The 17,934-nt window shown below is 43.2% G+C and overlaps 1 protein-coding gene across 3 annotated transcripts in view; it reads left to right on the top strand.

The window, feature by feature from the left end:
• The window catches only part of ANAPC1 (anaphase promoting complex subunit 1), a 314,460-nt gene that overhangs the window by 287,398 nt on the left and 9,128 nt on the right, over nt 1-17,934 (top strand). For all 3 annotated transcript variants that reach the window (XM_069769209.1, XM_069769210.1, XM_069769211.1), the window contains 5 exons: nt 717-855; nt 5,784-5,870; nt 8,254-8,349; nt 9,872-10,070; nt 11,015-11,149. In XM_069769209.1, coding sequence (XP_069625310.1) covers nt 717-855; nt 5,784-5,870; nt 8,254-8,349; nt 9,872-10,070; nt 11,015-11,149 — 656 coding nt within the window. The remainder of the gene's footprint in view (nt 1-716; nt 856-5,783; nt 5,871-8,253; nt 8,350-9,871; nt 10,071-11,014; nt 11,150-17,934) is intronic.

The raw sequence follows: 17,934 nt of genomic DNA, 5'->3' as shown, positions 1-17,934 counted from the left end.
CGTCACTGCAGAGGACGCGGAAGACGGAGTGGCGCCAACGGTGGAACATGGGACAGATGAATATCGCGCACTGCCCCGTCGTACTCACCTGCTCCTGGCGCGGTCCCTCGTTCTCAGGGCGCAGACAGCTTCTTCCTGTTTTGAGCTGTCACATGGTACCGCTCATTACAGTAATGAATATGCGGCTCCACCCCTATGGGAGTGGAGACGGGTCCATATTCATTACTGTAATGAGCAGTACCATGTGACCGCTCAATACAGGAAGAAGCTGCCGACACCCGGAGAACCAGGGACCTGCAGAGACCGTGCATGGGAGCAGGTGAGTATGATTAGACAGCTGCCGCTCCCCCTCTCCTGCCGACCCCTGGGAATGACTCGAGTATATGCCGAGGGGCAATTTCAGCCTAAAAAATGGCCTAAAATTCTCTGCTTATACTCAAGTATATACGATATATAGTTTGCAAAGTGCCAAACAGAGATTTCATTAACTTACTGTAGGACAAAATTAACCTATGAAGCCAGAATACTCCGAGGGACCGGATGCAAACATAAGGAGAACATACAAAGTTCATGTAGATGATATTGTTCTGGTCAGATGCCAACCACATGTTTGCAATTCAGTAGAGTGCTGACCTCTGACTTAAACACAAGAGCTACAAACTATACAGTTAAACTTTATTTTATTTCCATACTATATATTTGTTCTATTTTTTTAGGTCAATTCTTTGTAAGGATGGGGTTTTGTATGTGAAACTCCGGGCTGGTCAGTTGTCTTATAAGGAGGACCCTATGGGCTGGAGAAGTCTACTTGCTCAGACTGTTACTCATAGAAACTCGGAAGCTCGTAGTTTTAAGGTAATTAATGCTATTATTGAATGTATTTAATTATCGGTGTTCTTATTTTCCATGTGGTATTAAAACTGCTATAATTGGCATAATGACATTTAGAACTAAAGGACAAAGTTGAATTGACTTCTTATCTATACACCGTTCTCACAATATTGTTTTAAAATGTCAGTGGATCAGACAACAATGTGCAATCACACATCATATCTTTACTCTGCCGCATAGCAAGCTAGCCACCTCAAGAGTCATGGACTGGATTAATCACCCCACACACAAAACCTGGGTTCAAGTGAAAGTAGAAAATCTAATGTACCCTCTGCAACAGCTTATCTTCTCCCCTGCCAATTGCAAGGAGGGTATGTGCACACGTCAGGATTTCTTGCAGAAAATTCCTGAAGAAAACCGGACATTTTCTGCAAGAAATCCGCATGCTTTTTTTTTCCCCGCGTTTTTGACGCGTTTTTTCCGGAGCTTCCCAATGCATTAAATAGCGGGAAAAACATGAAAAATCCGCAAAATTAATGAACGTCATGCGTTTTTTACCGCGATGCGTATTTTTTGCGCAAAAAAACGCATCATGTGCACAAAAATTGCAGAATGCATTATAATTGATGGGATGCACATGTATGCGTTTTTATTGCGTTTTTATAGCGAAAAAAAACGCAACGTGTGCACACAGCCTAACTCTTTCAAAGTCAAAAACCCATTAACTACAGTCACTTATAAAATCTGGTTAACATACCACATTAGGGAGAATTGTTCCCCTTTTCCTTCTCCCCTCCTACTGAGATGATCTTCTTCTTCTTTTGCTTATACCCATAGAAAATAAAACCCTCCCTTACTTATCAACTCCAATAAACTCCAATAAACCTCTATAAGACCTTTTTGGAGACTGGACTAATCGCCACTAGAGAGAAATTAGAAAAACTCCTAAGCATTGCCTCATTAAACCATCTTCACCTCCTCAAATTCATGCTCTTTAAATTTATTCCAAATGTCCCAGACTGGAACAGATACCCAACAATGTTCGAGACACTCGTGCCCCAGATCAGGCCTCAAAACCCGATAACTGCGTTTCTCTACAATCAAATCGTTTCTGTATACCCAAAAGCTCCCATTCCTTAGCAAATGGGAACTAGACCTAAACAGGTCTTTCTCCACCACGGAGGTGGATAAAATTCTACTTGCCCCGAAGCTCCTCTAAATGCATCCGAATGCAAGAAAACGGATATAAAATATTGAGTAGGTGGCATATCACCCCAGCCAAACGTCATAGCTTCAACAAGGCATATAGCTCAATGTCCTGGAGGTGCCTCTCTGAGTTCAGTACGTATTACCATATGTCGTGGTCATGCCCAAAAATCAAAATATTCTGGTCCAAGAACCTGCATTCATAAAGCAGATTCTCAAAACATGGCTGGCTTTTTCACCAGAGATACTACTACCACACCTTTTCCCAGACAAAATTTCAAGAAACAAACTACGGTATTTCTTCTTAGACACCTGCTGCCCTCAACTAGAATCCTTCTTCCTACTATGGGGATATTGAAATCGGCACCCTCTATCACCCAAGGGAAACCCAAAGTAGAACAAATCTACCCAAAGAGCTCCCAACTCGAGAGTCACATGCGCTTTACAGAAGTCGTCTGCGCTCCCTGGTAACTTTTTATCAACTACACCCTGCTGATTATACTTACCATCAGTACCTTTCCGTAATATATATGAAAAAGTGGACTTTATTAGGCCATATGGTGTGGCAACATTTCGGACGTTACCAACCTATTTCAAGCCACAACCGAATCGTTGCCACATCATATGACCTAATAAAGCCCACTTTTTTTCACAAAAATGTTTTGGGAGTTTTGCCTGCTTTTTGTATTGCTATTATCATTACAAACGGATATTTGTTTGGGGTGCCCTTGCTCCCGGAACTAATTTATACGGTGCTGTTCCAATTTTTTTGCTATATATGTATGTATATGTGTCACAGATATCTCCATGTGTTTTTTTTTTTTTTATTTCACAATAACCTGATTTCTAAAAATGCAGTGAAAAAATGTCTTCTAGAGGGGTGGTCCACTCTGAGAGACCACATCATAGCATATGATGGCAATGGAAATCTTTCACAGATCTGTCGTAGACAACTCTGGTCCACATCAGGAGTGAGAGGTTTCACAGTTGGCAAAAGAGTCACATAAGGCTGCCATGTATTTGATCATTGCATTGCTGTTTGAAGTGCTGGATAAAGAGACATATTTGTTAAGGTGTGGGAATGTTGTGTGGAAGCAGATGTCTCACACATGCAATTCTAAATGTTGTGTTTGTTTATGTGGGTGAAGAAACATCATTGTCAGAGTTCTAGGAAGAGGATGGGTGGGGTGACTGCAGCTGTGCACAATCCATTGCTGCACAATTTCATGGAATCCAGCTGGCTCTAATCCCACTTCTCTGCTTGTGTCATTTGTGACAATTAGCATTACAAAGAAAGCTTTGACCAAGTTATTTAAACGAGTCCGCAGTCACTCCTAAGGTACCGTCACACTCAGCGACGCTGCAGCGATATAGACAACGAGCCGATCGCTGGAGCGTCGCTGTTTAGGTCGCTGTAGAGACGTCAAACACAGTAACTCCAGAACGATGCAGGAGCGATCCAGTGACGTAACGTCGACTCGCTTATCGTTCTCGCTGGTTGTTAGCTCCATGTAAAACATTGCTGGCATCGTTGCTTTTGATGTCAAACATGACGATACACGCCGACCTGACGACCAAATAAAGTTCTGGACTTCTAGCTCCTATCAGCGATGGCACAGCGGGATCCAGATCGCTGCTGCGTGTCAAACACAACGAGATCGCTATCCAGGACGCTGCAACGTCACGGATCGTTGTCGTTCTCGTTGTAAAGTTCCTGAGTGTGACGGTACCTCTAGAATACTTCTGTCATCATTGCTCAGAAAAGTATTCACACCAAGTTATTTAGTAATCCCCTATTCCTGATAGGGGCAACTGGGGGCCTGACTGCTTGGTCCCCCAGCATTCTGAAGATTGAGGGCCTTCAACGTCCCATCTAAATGGAATGGAGGTCAAGCATGCGCACCATTAAGTTAGTAGGAGGCTGTTAAAGTGCTATACTTTGCAATTTTCTGCTGTCCCTTAGAGAATAATTGGAGCGGAGGTGCACATGCTCAACATCCTCTCCTTTCAGCATCCCCATTCTCTGGAACGTTGGGGGATTTAACAATTGGGACCAATTAATAGAGGATAACTTGGCAAGCTTGTACACCCATTAAAAACAATCTATCATGTTTTTCTTGCTGCCTGCACCAAGATGGCTGAATCAGGGACCGGCTCCCTCATTAAACATCTGTTTTACTTTGAAACATTGCAGTGCAGTAGAGAAAAACAAGGATAGTAACTGGGCCGGGGACTAGGAGGTATGTCCTGCTGGGCACTGCCTGCCTGCTGAGCGGGACTGACTGGTCCATCACTAGTATGTTTCCTCATTGCGCCTCCTTATTTGCATATTGGGGCCTTCCTCTGCTTCTGACTGACTTTGCTCGATTCCTAGAGCGGTCATTGTCTGAATGCTGCCGGCGCGTGTGCGCCTGCACAGGTAATCCTGTCCACTTTCTTCTGACTCTACTTGCTACACTTCTGGGTGTATTAGTGTAGCGGACAGCGTCAGAAGTAAGAAGACTGGGAGGAGAACACGCACGCTGGCAGCATTCCGTCAGTGCTCGCTGTGGTAAGCGAACACTGTAAATCTGAGGCGGAGGAAGACCCCCAATATGCTAATGTTGAGGCGTAACAGCCCCTAAACCATTGGCCATGCCAAGGGTGCTCCAAAGCCTCCTCATCTGCATATGGTTATTTTCTCAGCTACAGTGCTGGTATGATTGCCATAGGGGTAAAGTCCCCGACAACACTGTATACCACATTTACACTGGATTTAAGGGTTGACAAACTTTTTGGTACCTTTTATCATAATGAAAGAAAACATTTAGAAGGGCACCCACAGGCAAATAACTTGAAATTTGTTGTAAGATGCTCATAATCACCAGTGTAAATGGTGGTGATTCTGCATGTTTTATACTGGAAATTGTGGAATCTGTAATCTTCTTCATCTTTTCATTCGTTGGTACTCTTAAACAGTTATCGTTGTTTTCTCTTTTATTTAGTAAATCAATAGTACACATGAAAATAAACAACTTTGTAATACATCTCATCTGAGAAATCTGCTCTTTTCTAGACTAATGCTGATTTCCAAAATTCTCAATTCCTGGTTAAAATCTGTATTCAGTGAAGACAGATTGTTACATTACTGAGATAGATGACGTTTGGTGCTGATGAGATTCTGTGGCGAGGGGAGGAGCTTTATACAGAGCTCCGCCCTCCATCTCCTCCTATGTACATAAAATTGACTTTATATCTTACCTTTAAGGCTATGTGCACACGTAGGAAAAGAGGTGCAGAATTTTTGCACAAAATTTGCATCTCCTGGCAGAATCCGCAGCCACGGATTTGCCGTGGTTTTTATGCGGATTTTGTGCATTTTTTATGCGGAATTGATGCAGATTTTCTGCGGTTTTTGCCACTTTGGATTTTTAACATGGAGGGGTGCAGAAACGCTGCAGATCCGCACAAAAGAAGTGACATGCACTTCTTTGAAGTCCGCAGCAATTCCGCACTGATTTTTCCGCACCATCTGCACAGCTTTTTTTCCCCATTGAATAGCATTGTACTGTACATCACAGTGCGGATCTGCAGCGTTTCTGCATGGAAAAATCCGCTGCGGATCCGCAGCAAATCCGCATCGTGTGCATATAGCCTAACCATTTTCTGAATGGGTGACAGATCTTGTTTGTTGCCTTATATAAATGGAAGCATTTGGTAAGTGTATGCACTGTGCCCACTAAATGGACTGTTTCTTCCTTCTGTAGCCTGAGGCCATTTCTGCTTTCACATCTGATCCAGCACTCCTGTCATTTGCAGAATATTTCTGTAAACCTTTATCTGACTTGGGCCAGGTAATTATGAAGCATATTACATTCTATTTGTTGAGGTGAGAAGATCCATACTGTGACTGTGATCACATACTGTGATCAATGTTTCCCTTTGGAAAGGTGAAAAGAATCTTGTAGCTATAAAAAAATAAAAAAAAATAAAAAAATTCCATCTCGGCTTTTACAAAGCCGTTTGCAAGATTCTTTGTACTGGAAAAACAGTGAAGTGACTACAAAATGCAGTAATTCAGTGACTCTATGGGGCATGAAGCTTGATTGGATTTGCCAAGATCATAAAAAATTGTGCCAAATGCAGGTCAAGTTCCAAACTATAAAGTGGAACTGACCGTGCCTGTTTACCCGCATTCAGTAGTGCCCATTACTTAATCGATTATACCCCATTCTGCTCCAGAGCTCTCATCAGTCTCTGTGTACCGGCCTGTTCTATCCCGTTGTCTGCCTTTGTCAAGTTTTTATGACTTTACACAGTTACTTTTGATCAGATCATTTGAGGCCCCCGAAAAATATGCCATGTAAAGAAATGTGTATGTTGCACCTTGTTATTTATTAAGTTTGTGATTTGGCAGGAATCCATTGGTTTTTAACAGTTGTGTTTCCTCCAAAAACATGAGCTTGACTGTGAAATTCAGCATGAAAATTAAATGAGTCTATTGACCCCCTCAAAATACAGTATCTGACCTGCATTTTCTCCCTAATTCACCATATCTTCTATAGTAGTGGCTTTTCTTAATGCGTTTTAATTTGCAGCAAGATTGGAAAGTGGAAGGGACCATGTGTGTTTACCTGCGCTCAGTAGTGCACATTACTTGCTAGTATTTTCTCCGTGCAATTATTTTTCAAAGTTTGAAGGTCAAAATTACACATTTCTAGATTGAAAAAAGAGAAATGTAGTATGTGGTTAGTTTAACCCCTTAAAGACATTTATTGTAATGCTACATTATTTATCTCTGCTCTCTTTCTTTGATGTGGTTTCAATAGCCTACATCTTCCCCGGCCGATGATAGCTGTACTATTCAGCCATCATCTGCTTCTAACAATCACTCTGCCCGCAACTGTTAATGTGTTAAATGCCACTCGCAATCTGTTCTAACTGGACATCAATGCAAACGTGGGGTGACAGAGGGCTGCCACGAGGGCTGGTGGTCTGCCGAAGACCCCCGTGCTTGTCATGTCGGCCAGCCTGTAAAAGGTGTTTGTAGGAGACCTTGAATTTTGTTATATTCAACAACACTATGGTATTGCAGTGTATAATATAAGCGATCAGATGATCTCCGTTTCATGTATGCTAAGGGGACTCCAGAATAAATTTAAGAAAAAAATGGTTTTAAAAAAATCTGGAAAAAAACCCCCTAAAAGTTCAAATTGCCCCCTTTTCCCACTTTAAAATGACAGAAAGAGGAAAAAAATACTTCAGTGATATCTCCAAATCCATAATAGTCCAATCTGAAATGCACCAGTGATGCCTTCATGTCCAGAACAGTATATAACAGTATGACGCCCAAAACTTTTGTTTTTTGTGGATCATTTTTTAATGCTTCTGCCTCTGCTGCGGTCCCACACAGTTCAGTGTGTATACAGTGCAGTGGTGACTGAGTTAAAGGGAACCTGTCACGAGGTTTAGTTGATACGAGTTACCACCATCACCTTCCAGGGCTTATCTACAGCATTCTAGAATATGCAAGAGAAGAAAAATAAGTCTTATTATACTCACCTGCAGGGTGGTCTGGTCCGAAGGGTGTCGCTGGTCCGGTGCCTCCCATCTTCTTGGGATGCCTCCCTCCTGCTTCTTCATCGCTCCCCGGCATCGCGCTCCTGCGTAGCGTACTTCTCTGTCCTGTGGAGGGCAGAGTAAAGTACTGCAGGCGCTGGGAAAGGTCAGAGACGCCTTGTGCACTGCAGTACTTTGCTCTGCCCTGAACAGGGCAGATAAGTACGCTGCGCAGGAGCGCGATGCCGGGAAGTGATGAAGCCAACAGGAGGGCGGCATCGCAAGAAGATTGGAGGTGCCAGACCTGCGACACCCTTCGGATCGGACCGGACTGCCCCTGGGTGAGTATAATAAACTGATTTTTCTTCTTTTTCACTTTTTCAGGTCCGATCGGGGGCTTATCTGCAGCATCTGTGCTATGTTGCGCATAAATATGTGATTCTTCAGAATTTCTTTTAGTCTTTACCTGATGAAGAGACGTATGTAGTCTCGAAAGCTTGCAATTTGTTACCATCTTTTCAGTCAGCCATTAAAAGGTATCAAGCACTGAGGACTCTCAATTCTAAATGTTTCCTTTTTAATAACTCTTAAACTATCGCATGTCCAGCAATATTTTAGTGTGAAGTACTGCTTGTTTATCCTGCATGTTAACAAATAACTGTATCATGTTTTAATTAGAAACAGGAAATTTTGGACTTGTTTTCATCAATCTTGTATGAATGTGTAACTCAAGAGAACCCAGAAATGCTTCCTGCCTACATTGCAATTGACCAGGTAAGATTTTATATTCCTGACATGTGCCACTTTTATTTCTTCTTCAGACTGTGCTTTTAGTGCAGTTATCTGACAATAAGGGAAGTTACATAAAGCACAGTGTTCATACAAATCATTGTAATGCAGGACTAACGGACGGGTCCCCCAAAGCAAGACCCTTCTCTATTACCTTAGCATCACCTAATGGATTTTCTAAACGGGATAACCTTTTAGGACAATTAGGAGTATTCTGGAATAGGAAAGATTATACATTGTAAAATTAATAGGAGAATCTTCAGCTTGAATCTAACCGTGTGGTGTATAGGGAACTGAACTCATGGCTGATAAGTGCCACACTTATAGTGGTCTATTTTAGTAAGGCAAAACTGGGATGTTTATGTCTATCGATATACCCGAAATGATGTAAAATGGGTATGAGAGGGAATTATAAATGGCTACTAGGTGCCTGATCTGTATGGGGTCACTATACGGTGATTTGGTGAATTTTTACCACTACTAAGTTTTTTGTTTCCCTGCTCCTAGTTGTTTTATTCCATTAGATATTTATCTAAACTTATGAGAGAAGGGATTGTCTGTTTTGTGGGTTGTGTCCCCGAATTATTCTGACCATTTAACCATTGGCATATTTAGTTAATGGTCCTTTTTCTAGCCATCGCATGAAGGACTATTAATAGGATTCCCCTATACAAGTGTGGACCCTGGCTCTACCCTACAATAGCTATTTTTAGCACGTAGCACTTTGGTACTCCGAGATAATTTAGTCTACAGATCTAACGCCCTATAAGACCATTTTTTTGTCTCTCCAATAGGGGTACACCTTTTTTCTGTGTGTGTGTTTTTTTTTTTGCTTCCCTATTTTGGTATGTTTAGGGTTTTTTTTTTTAGGGCTACTGACGTGGAGCGGGGGCACCATCACGTCAGCAACTAGCATGCCAATCTCCGCTGCTAGGTAGAGCGATTCTCGGGGAATTCGGGGACAGCATAGCCCCCATTTTTCCTGTATAGTGGTGGTTATTATACCTCTGATTATTTATTTTGCTATTGGTGGCTCCTATTTACCCTAGGCACACTTTTTAGTGTTTTGTATACTTTTCGTTGTATTAATAAAAGTTACGTTTTAGGGGGTCTTTCGTATTTCCTTCGTTTTTTGTTTTTTTTTTACTTGTGGTGTATTACCATCAATAATTAGACAGAATGTGCTGCTGTTAAAGAGGGGTTGTGCCGGAATAGAAAAACATGGTTGCTTTCTTCCAAAAATTGGGCCACGATGGTCCACGGGTATGACAGTCGAATACTATGTACTTCATGGGAGCTTAGCTGCAATACCGAACACAACACATGGACAAGAGTAGAGATGCCTTTAGATTATAATGGCCACTTTTTATTATTTCTGAACAACCCAATTAGTGGAATTATAATATACATAAGACGATTTTAAGATGCTGAGATCTCTTTGTGGTCCAGATAGTACAGCCGCTCTCATGTGTGGTATGTGACTTGGATTATGTTCTTTATTGCACAGGCTGTGAGAAGACTTGAAAGAAGAGAAACAACGGAAACGTTTGAACTGTGGCAGATCAAGCTGGTTCTAGAGTTTTTTAGTTCACAGAACCTTCAGGAAAGGATGAAAAGGAACCCCAACCGTGGACTGTTTATGAACTCTGAGTTTTTGCCAGTGATGAAATGTACCATCGATAACACCCTGGATCAATGGCTGCAATGTAAGTGATTTAACATGTGCATGAAAACTTGCCACCAACTTTATTGTAGGCAGTGTAGCGAAAAGATTCAAAACTTCAAGTTTTACCTAAATGGGGCTACATCCTTTGTGATATTTTTTTAAGTTACCGCTAAGCAACTTTTTTTCCTAGCTGAGTAACCACATGTAAGTCAGCAAATTTTTCTTTGTAATCCTCACAACTGCACAGTATTCGGCGTGTCATCTATTTTGTGATCTATAGAGAAAAAAACTGTTCTCACTATGGGCGTTTATGTCCCATATATTATAGTACATTGGCTGGCTGCCACTGGGCGTGCTCATCTGTTCATGTAAAACTGTTCATATCTGTTGTCTCGGGTAACTTTTTATAATGAGCTGTCATTTGTGTGCATGAGGAATAACACTATTTCTGGCCATTATATAACTTGTATCATGAATTTTTTTAGCAGTTTTCCCCTCTGCAGGCTCCATCATAAATTTTCAGTTATCTCTAAACTTGTGGATGAAGACAAGCTGCTTTGATTGTCTTTCTCTTTGCACACAGAAGGATTCCTGCTCTTCCTATTCTGTAGCACACAGACTAAAGAAGCAGCATGTAGGACATATACAGCAGTATTGAGCAGTGTAGCTATGAATCCAGCTCTGGGGTGAGACACAGTGCATGCAAGAAGCTGCAGCACGGGTCTGTGTTTCTCTACCTGTGTCACTTTTACTGCTCCTCATTCCCCTTCCCTCCATAGGTTTTAATAGAAGTTGTAACCTGATCATTTAGTGAGATTTTGCAAGTCCGTTTTCCTGTAACAAAGACAAATTTGAGTGGTTTTCCAGTGGTAGAAGAAGTGATGACTCAAGTGCAGAAAGAAGGATATTTGTCTGATAAGATTATTACAAAGTTTCTTGTATTCCCTTGTATTGTTGACTGTGTAAGCATTTGTTTTTTGGCAGGTGGTGGGGATGTATCACTTCACTCCTATTTAGCTGGTCAGTGTGTAGAAGACTCTCGTCTTAATATGCTATCCTGTTTCTTGGTTTACTACTCTGTGCCAGCGCCAAAAGAATTGTCTGAAAGAAGACTGGAAGGTAATTTTATATATGTTTTTTTTTAGTCATTTATCATATCATTGTTTTTTGAATCAGGTGCCTCTGACTCCAGAAAAACGCCGTTCATGAATTTGGACCTAAATGATTGTCTATATGATTTAATATACACTGCTCAAAAAACAAAGGGAACACTTAAACAACAGAATCTAATTCCAAGTAAATCAAACTTGTGTGAAATCAAACTGTCCACTTAGGAAGCAACACTGTTTGATAATCAATTTCACATGCTGTTGTGCAAATGGAATAGAAAACAGATGGAAATTATTGGCAATTTTCAAGACACACTCAATAAAGGAGTGGTTCTGCAGGTGGGGACCACAGACCACATCTCAGTACCAATGCTTTCTGGCTGATGTTTTGGTCACTTTTGAATACACTTGTGGTAGCATGAGACGGGCTGTACAACCCACACAAGTGGCTCAGGTAGTGCAGCTCATTCAAAACAGCACATCAATGCGAGCTGTCGCAAGAAGGTTTGCTGTGTCTGTCAGCGTAGTGTCCAGAGGCTGGAGGCGCTACCAGGATACATGCCAGTACACCAGGAGATGTGGAGGGGGCTGTAGGAGGGCATCAACCCAGCAGCAGGACCGCTACCTCTGCCTTTGTGCAAGGAGGAACAGGAGGAGCACTGCCAGAGCCCTGCAAAACGACCTCCAGCAGGCCACAAATGTGCATGTGTCTGCACAAACGGTTAGAAAATGACTCCATGAGGATGGTCTGACTGCCCGACGTCCACAGATGGGGGTTGTGCTCACAGCCCAACACCGTGCAGGACTCTTGGCATTTGCCACAGAACACCAGGATTGGGAAATTCGCCACTGGCGCCCTGTGCTCTTCACGGATGAAAGCAGGTTCACACTGAGCACATGTGACAGAGTCTGGAGACGCTGTGGAGAGCGACCTGCTGCCTGCAACATCCTTCAGCATGACCGGTTTGGCAGTGGGTCAGTAATGGTGTGGGGTGGCATTTCTTTGGAGGGCCGCACAGCCTTCCATGTGCTCGCCTGACTGCCATTAGGTACTAAGATGAGATCCTCAGACCCCTTGTGAGACCATATGCTGGTGCGGTTGGCCCTGGGTTCCTCCTAATGCAGGACAATGCCAGACCTCATGGGGCTGGAATGTGTCAGCAGTTCCTGCAAGATGAAGGCATTGAAGCTACGGACTGGTCCGCCCGTTTCCCAGACCTGAATCCAATTGAACAAATCTGGGACATCATGTCTCGCACCATCCACTAACATCACGTTGCACCACAGTGGGTGGATGCTTTAGTCCAGGTCTGGGAGGAGATCCCACAGGAGACCATCCGCCGCCTCATCAGAAGCATGCCCAGGCATTATAGGGAGGTCATACAGGCACATGGAGGCTACACACACTACTGAGCATCATTTCCTTGTCTTGAGGCATTTCCACTGAAGTTGGATCAGCCTGTAACTTAATTTTCCACTTTGATTTTGAGCATCATTCCAACTCCAGACATCCGTAGGATATTAGTTGTGATTTACGTTGATAATTTTTATGTTTTATTGTTCTCAACACATTCCACTATGTAAAGAATAAAGATTTACTGTACAACTCAAATATTTCATTCAGTGATATCTAGGATGTGGGATTTTAGTGTTCCCTTTATTTTTTTGAGCAGTGTACATTATTGTTTCGGTAAAAAATATCAATGATGCCACAACTCTCAAGTGTAACAAATTGAAAGCAATGCATTGCTTGGCATTACTTCTTCATATCAAAGTACATAGCCACTTAGATTGACTTCTCGGTTGCTTCATTAGGGGACACAGGAACCATAGGTTAAAGGGAACCTGTCACCCCCAAAATCGAAGATGAGCTATCCTGAAAGATGAGAAAAAGGGGTTAGATTATTCTCACCGAGGGGCGGTCCCGCTGTGGTTTGGTCTGATGGGCGTTGCGGTCCAATCCGGGGCCTCCCATCTTCTTACGATGACGTCCTCTTCTTGTATTCACGCTCCGGCGCAGGCGTACTTTGTTTGCCCTGTTTAGAGCAGATCAAAGTACTGCAGTGCTTTGCTCTGCCCTCAACAGGGCAGACAAAGTGCGCTGGAGCCACAGCGTGAAGACAAGAAGAGGACGTCATCCTATGAAGATAGGAGGCCCCGGACAGCGACGCCCATCTGATCGGACCACCCCCCAGGTGAGTATAATCTAACCTCTTTTTCTCATCTTTCAGGATACATGGGGGCTTATCTACAGCATTCTGTAATGCTGTAGATAAGCCCCTGATGCTGGTGGGCTTAGCTGATCTTCGATTTTGGGGGTGACATGTTCCCTTTAATATGCTGCCACCTGGAGATTGACACTAAGAATACATCTTAGAAAAAAAAGCTGACTTCTGTCCACCATACTACACATCAGCAGCCGACACCCAGTTATTCAGTTTAGCTCAATGTCATTTGGAGGCAGACAAGGGTCTAAGTAGCAGACCTGTTTTATCCTTCATTAGGCAGTTTTGAAACTTTTAAATTTTTGCAGGCCTGTATTAAGTCAAGAATAACTCCCAATGACCAGGTTCCTGTCTTGGCTATCCTGGTCCAGCGGAACTTGACTTGTAGGCCATAGGTCAGGACTGCCCGCCCAGGCAGTGCAAATTTGGGGCTACCATATTAGCCCCATGGATCTGTGAGACTTCACTCTCGTATTGGATGCCCTTCAGTCCTCTCCTTTTGTGCCGATGAGAAATATCTCCCCATTTTGCCTTTCCTGAAGAGTGATTTCCCCCCCCCCCCCCCCCCTCTATTGATCTCTTCCATCAGCGGGCTGGCTTCGAAAGGGTCTTTCCACTGTCTTTCTTCTCCAGGAGAGAGTGTTCTGATGTTCAGCTCCCTCTTTTCGCTTTAGCATGATTCTCCGCCTTTCACGTTATTGAGGTGATTGCTCTTCTTTTAGGTACTCTCATCTCTCGGATGTAGGCAGAGCTGTGTGCTCTACTTTTCTTTCACAGCTCCAGTCAGATGTTCGGTTGCCTTGTGAGTCATCCCGATATACTCTCACAGATGTCAAACTGCCTCGAGGACTGCCATTGTTCTCTGGTTTCGAATTGCCAATGCAGCAGATCGGGCTAAGAAGACTCCTGATGTCTATTCTTATGCCTCTGTCCACGTTGTTGTGGAGCTCTTTCCTTTGCGTCCAAAGATGCAAGTCTTAGCAAAAGAGTACTACAACGCATTGCTCAAGTAGTAACCTGAGGGATTGCAATTCTTCCTTCTGCAGTACTAGCTTTCCCACCCCAGGGACGGCTTTAGGACGTCTAATGGTTCATGTGTTTGCTCTTACTAAAAAAAAACTGAGCCTTACCCAGCAGACTACACAAACAAGGGGAAGGGGGTTGTGTTCATCAGTTGAAATGATCTTTTGAACTACACAAAACATCATTGTTCTCCGAAGCCCAAGTCCTTTTTACCCATGATGATCTGCTGCCGAAAACAATCTATTGCATATAGATCAGTGATCATCATTTACTGCGGTCTGCCTGTCTAATCAGGCTATTAATTCTACCGATTGGTAAATATTTACCAATCCGTGATCGTTTAGTGCCACCAGTTGGTCCATGTAAACAAATTTTTTGGCTATGTGTACATGGAGGTTTGTTGTTTTTTTGTTTTTGTTTTGTTTTTTTTACAAAAAACTGAGCTGTTCAGTTTAGCTTAGTGTCACTCTCCAGGTTGGTTTCTGCCAACAGTCTTATATTTTTCTAATCCACTCTTATCCCCTCTAGATAAAGAAGCAGAGGGGGAAGGGCCCCTCTGTAGTCATGACCCAATAGACTGAGCGCACAGTCTGACAAGGGTCCTTGCCCTTGGTCTCCTAGGAGCCCTCTGCGGTACAAGAACATTCACTCCCCCTTCTCAAGGGCCATCAACCTCCCTGTCTGATGCAGATTTGGTCAAGGTGTCCCAGAAATAGGTTACTCTCATGGAGCTGCTACCTATATCTACTAACTTAACGGGTGCTAGAACCACTGCTGAGTGATTCAGACCCACCAGCATGGCAGATCCCTTAAATGGCTTAGAGTGAGTTTTTCCTCCCAGTCTCTCTTCACAACTCAGAGACCACACTTGCCATCCCGCTTCTTCTTTCCAGAGGCTGTCACCTCTGGAATCGGACCACAATTTTGATTTATACTGTGATCTAGATGTTCATCAGGCCCTAAAGCTGAGACGTGGCCTTCTCTGCACTGTAAACCAATCCTTCCACATCAAGGAAGCAGATGCCCCACCATTTGCACATGACTACCTTTAGGAGGGTCAAACATGCTGCCAAATGTTTTTCCAAACTCTCCGAATTAAGCAATGTACTGGACAAGGAGTGAGAACTACCTGAATAACTTCTCCATAGATGAAAATACATGGAGCTTTTGTTTCCTTTTCCAGTGGATCTTGATACCACCTGGTTCTCCTTTGACTCCGTGGACCTCCGGTGTGTTGGTTATCAAGAACCACTTTGACGCAGGACCCCACAGTCCGACGAGTGTAATTCATGGCCAAGTTGCATTTGAAGCTGTGAGTTCCGCTTTCTGCCTAGACTTTGCTGCTACCTGGGTTTCCTGGGCCAGTGTATCGTATTTGGTTCTCCAGTGTCTGAGTTGGCAGATCACCCAGATCAGATTGCCCATGCATGTAAATATCTTTACTCCACCTCTCTTAAAGAGGTCTTCTGTTCTGCTCAAGTATTTAACAACATTGTAGTAATCCTGTGGATCAAATTGTGGAATGAGGACCATGCATTCAAATGTTCTCTTATGAACCTTCCCTTTGAGTAGTCTGACCTTTTCAGGTTAAAACTTGATGATCATTTTGGATACCACAGGTGGGAAGAGCACCCTGCTTCTACAGCCTAAATCTACTACATCATCGTTCAACTGAAATCTACATCAGTCCCGCTCATTTCGTCAGTTCTTGATTAACCATCAATAGAGGCCTACCGTCTCACAAGAAAAGAAACCATCCTTTAAAGGGAACCTGTCAGCAGGATTCTGCACAGTAACCTACACAGGTCAGCGCCGTTATACTGATTAAAATGATACCTTGGTTGATGAAAACTGTCTTGTGGTTGTTCTTTAATCTTTATTTTCAGTTTGTAGTAAATAATATGCTCGTGCGATAAGGCGGGTCTGGAGGGGGGGTCTGCATGTGGTGCTCTGATTAGATATACATAATGCAGACTGCTGACAGGTCACTGATCTCTCACTGACCTGCCCCCTAGTTTGCATAATGAATATCTGTACATAGTGGGAAAAAAAAAATGCTTCTGCATGCAGGTGCCAGCCGTGGCACCTGCTCTGCAGCAAAATCGCATGTTTTTTGTGCATGTTTTTTTTCTCCAGTAAGGCTTCTTTCACACTTCCGTCGGCAGGCGGCTGTCAGAATGCGTCGATGCGACGGATGTCTTAAAATTGTGAAAAACGGATGCAACACATCCTGTGTCCTAACGGATGCGTCGAATTTGGCGCTGCCTGAATTTGAATGTCTAAAATTCTGGAGAGGGAGGTTAATTCCCCTAACTACAAAATCCTTCCAGGCATGCTCAGAATACAAAAACGGGATATGTCGCGGGATTCCTGTTTTGGATGGTCAGTGACGGATCCTGCGTTCATAGGCTTCCATTCTAGCCAATGATGGACAATGCAGGACCCGTCACTGAGCGATTGTACGACGTGCAGAAAAAACGTTCCTCTGAACGTTTTCTCCGCCCGACGGACAGCAATTTTCCGACGGATCCAGTGCACGACGGATGAAACGGATGGCCATCCGTCATGATCCGTCGCTAATACAAGTCTATGGGAAAATACAGGATCCTGCAAATTTTTCTGAAATCAACGGATTTTGACGGGAGCTAAAAGACGGAAGTGTGAAAGAGGCCTAAGATGGCACCGCAATGGATCACACCTATGGACACCGATAGCAGCTACTGCACAGGCGCAGTGGGTGTCATTTCCAAATTGTTTTTTTTCCCCTCTATCTGAATAACCTGAAAAAAAAATATTATTGGAACATAAAACATGCGATTCTGTTGCAGAGCAGGTGTCACAGCTGGCACCTGTCTGCAGAAGCTAGCACCGCATACACCAACCCCGCCTTAGGGCATGATAATCTCATTAACACAAAACTGAAAATAAAAATTAAGCAACCACAAGAAAAATTTCATCAACCAAGGTATCATTTTAATCAGTGACCCGACACACTGTGTAGGTTACTGAGCACAATCCTGCTGACAGGTTCCCTTTAAGTCGACTCCTTTCCTAGCATCCCTGCATCCAACCTGATATATCTTCAAAGATCAAAAGCAACAAGTTTCCATCCGTAAGACTGGGCACTTTCACCTAGGAACCCTCTGGGTTAGTGGCCGTCTCCTCCGAGTCTGGTACACGTCTCCCCACAATCAGCAATGCAAAAAAAATTGTCTTCTCAAATATACAAATGATACAAGATACAAATTAGAATTCTTTAGTACTCTACAAGAGTTCTTTTTTCTATCCTGTTCCCCACGGACACCCTCTACAGCAGCCATTTTTGGCAAGCCATTTTTTTCCCCCACTTCTCCAATCAGGTGTCATTGTTGCTGTTCTCGAACATTTCAAAGGGTTTTATTCAAACTTTTTTGTCATCCTGAGGAAGGACGGTTTGGTTCGTCCCATTCTGGACACAAAATTGCTGAACAAGCTTGTTCGACTTTGACTCTTCAGGATGTAGTACTCTTGTTCTGTTGTTGCTTTAATAGAACCTGGAGAATCTTTT

The sequence above is a fragment of the Ranitomeya imitator genome, chromosome 5, assembly GCF_032444005.1.
Source record: "Ranitomeya imitator isolate aRanImi1 chromosome 5, aRanImi1.pri, whole genome shotgun sequence".
Taxonomy (NCBI): domain Eukaryota; kingdom Metazoa; phylum Chordata; class Amphibia; order Anura; family Dendrobatidae; genus Ranitomeya; species Ranitomeya imitator.
This window is presented reverse-complemented; position numbering and strand designations above follow the sequence as displayed.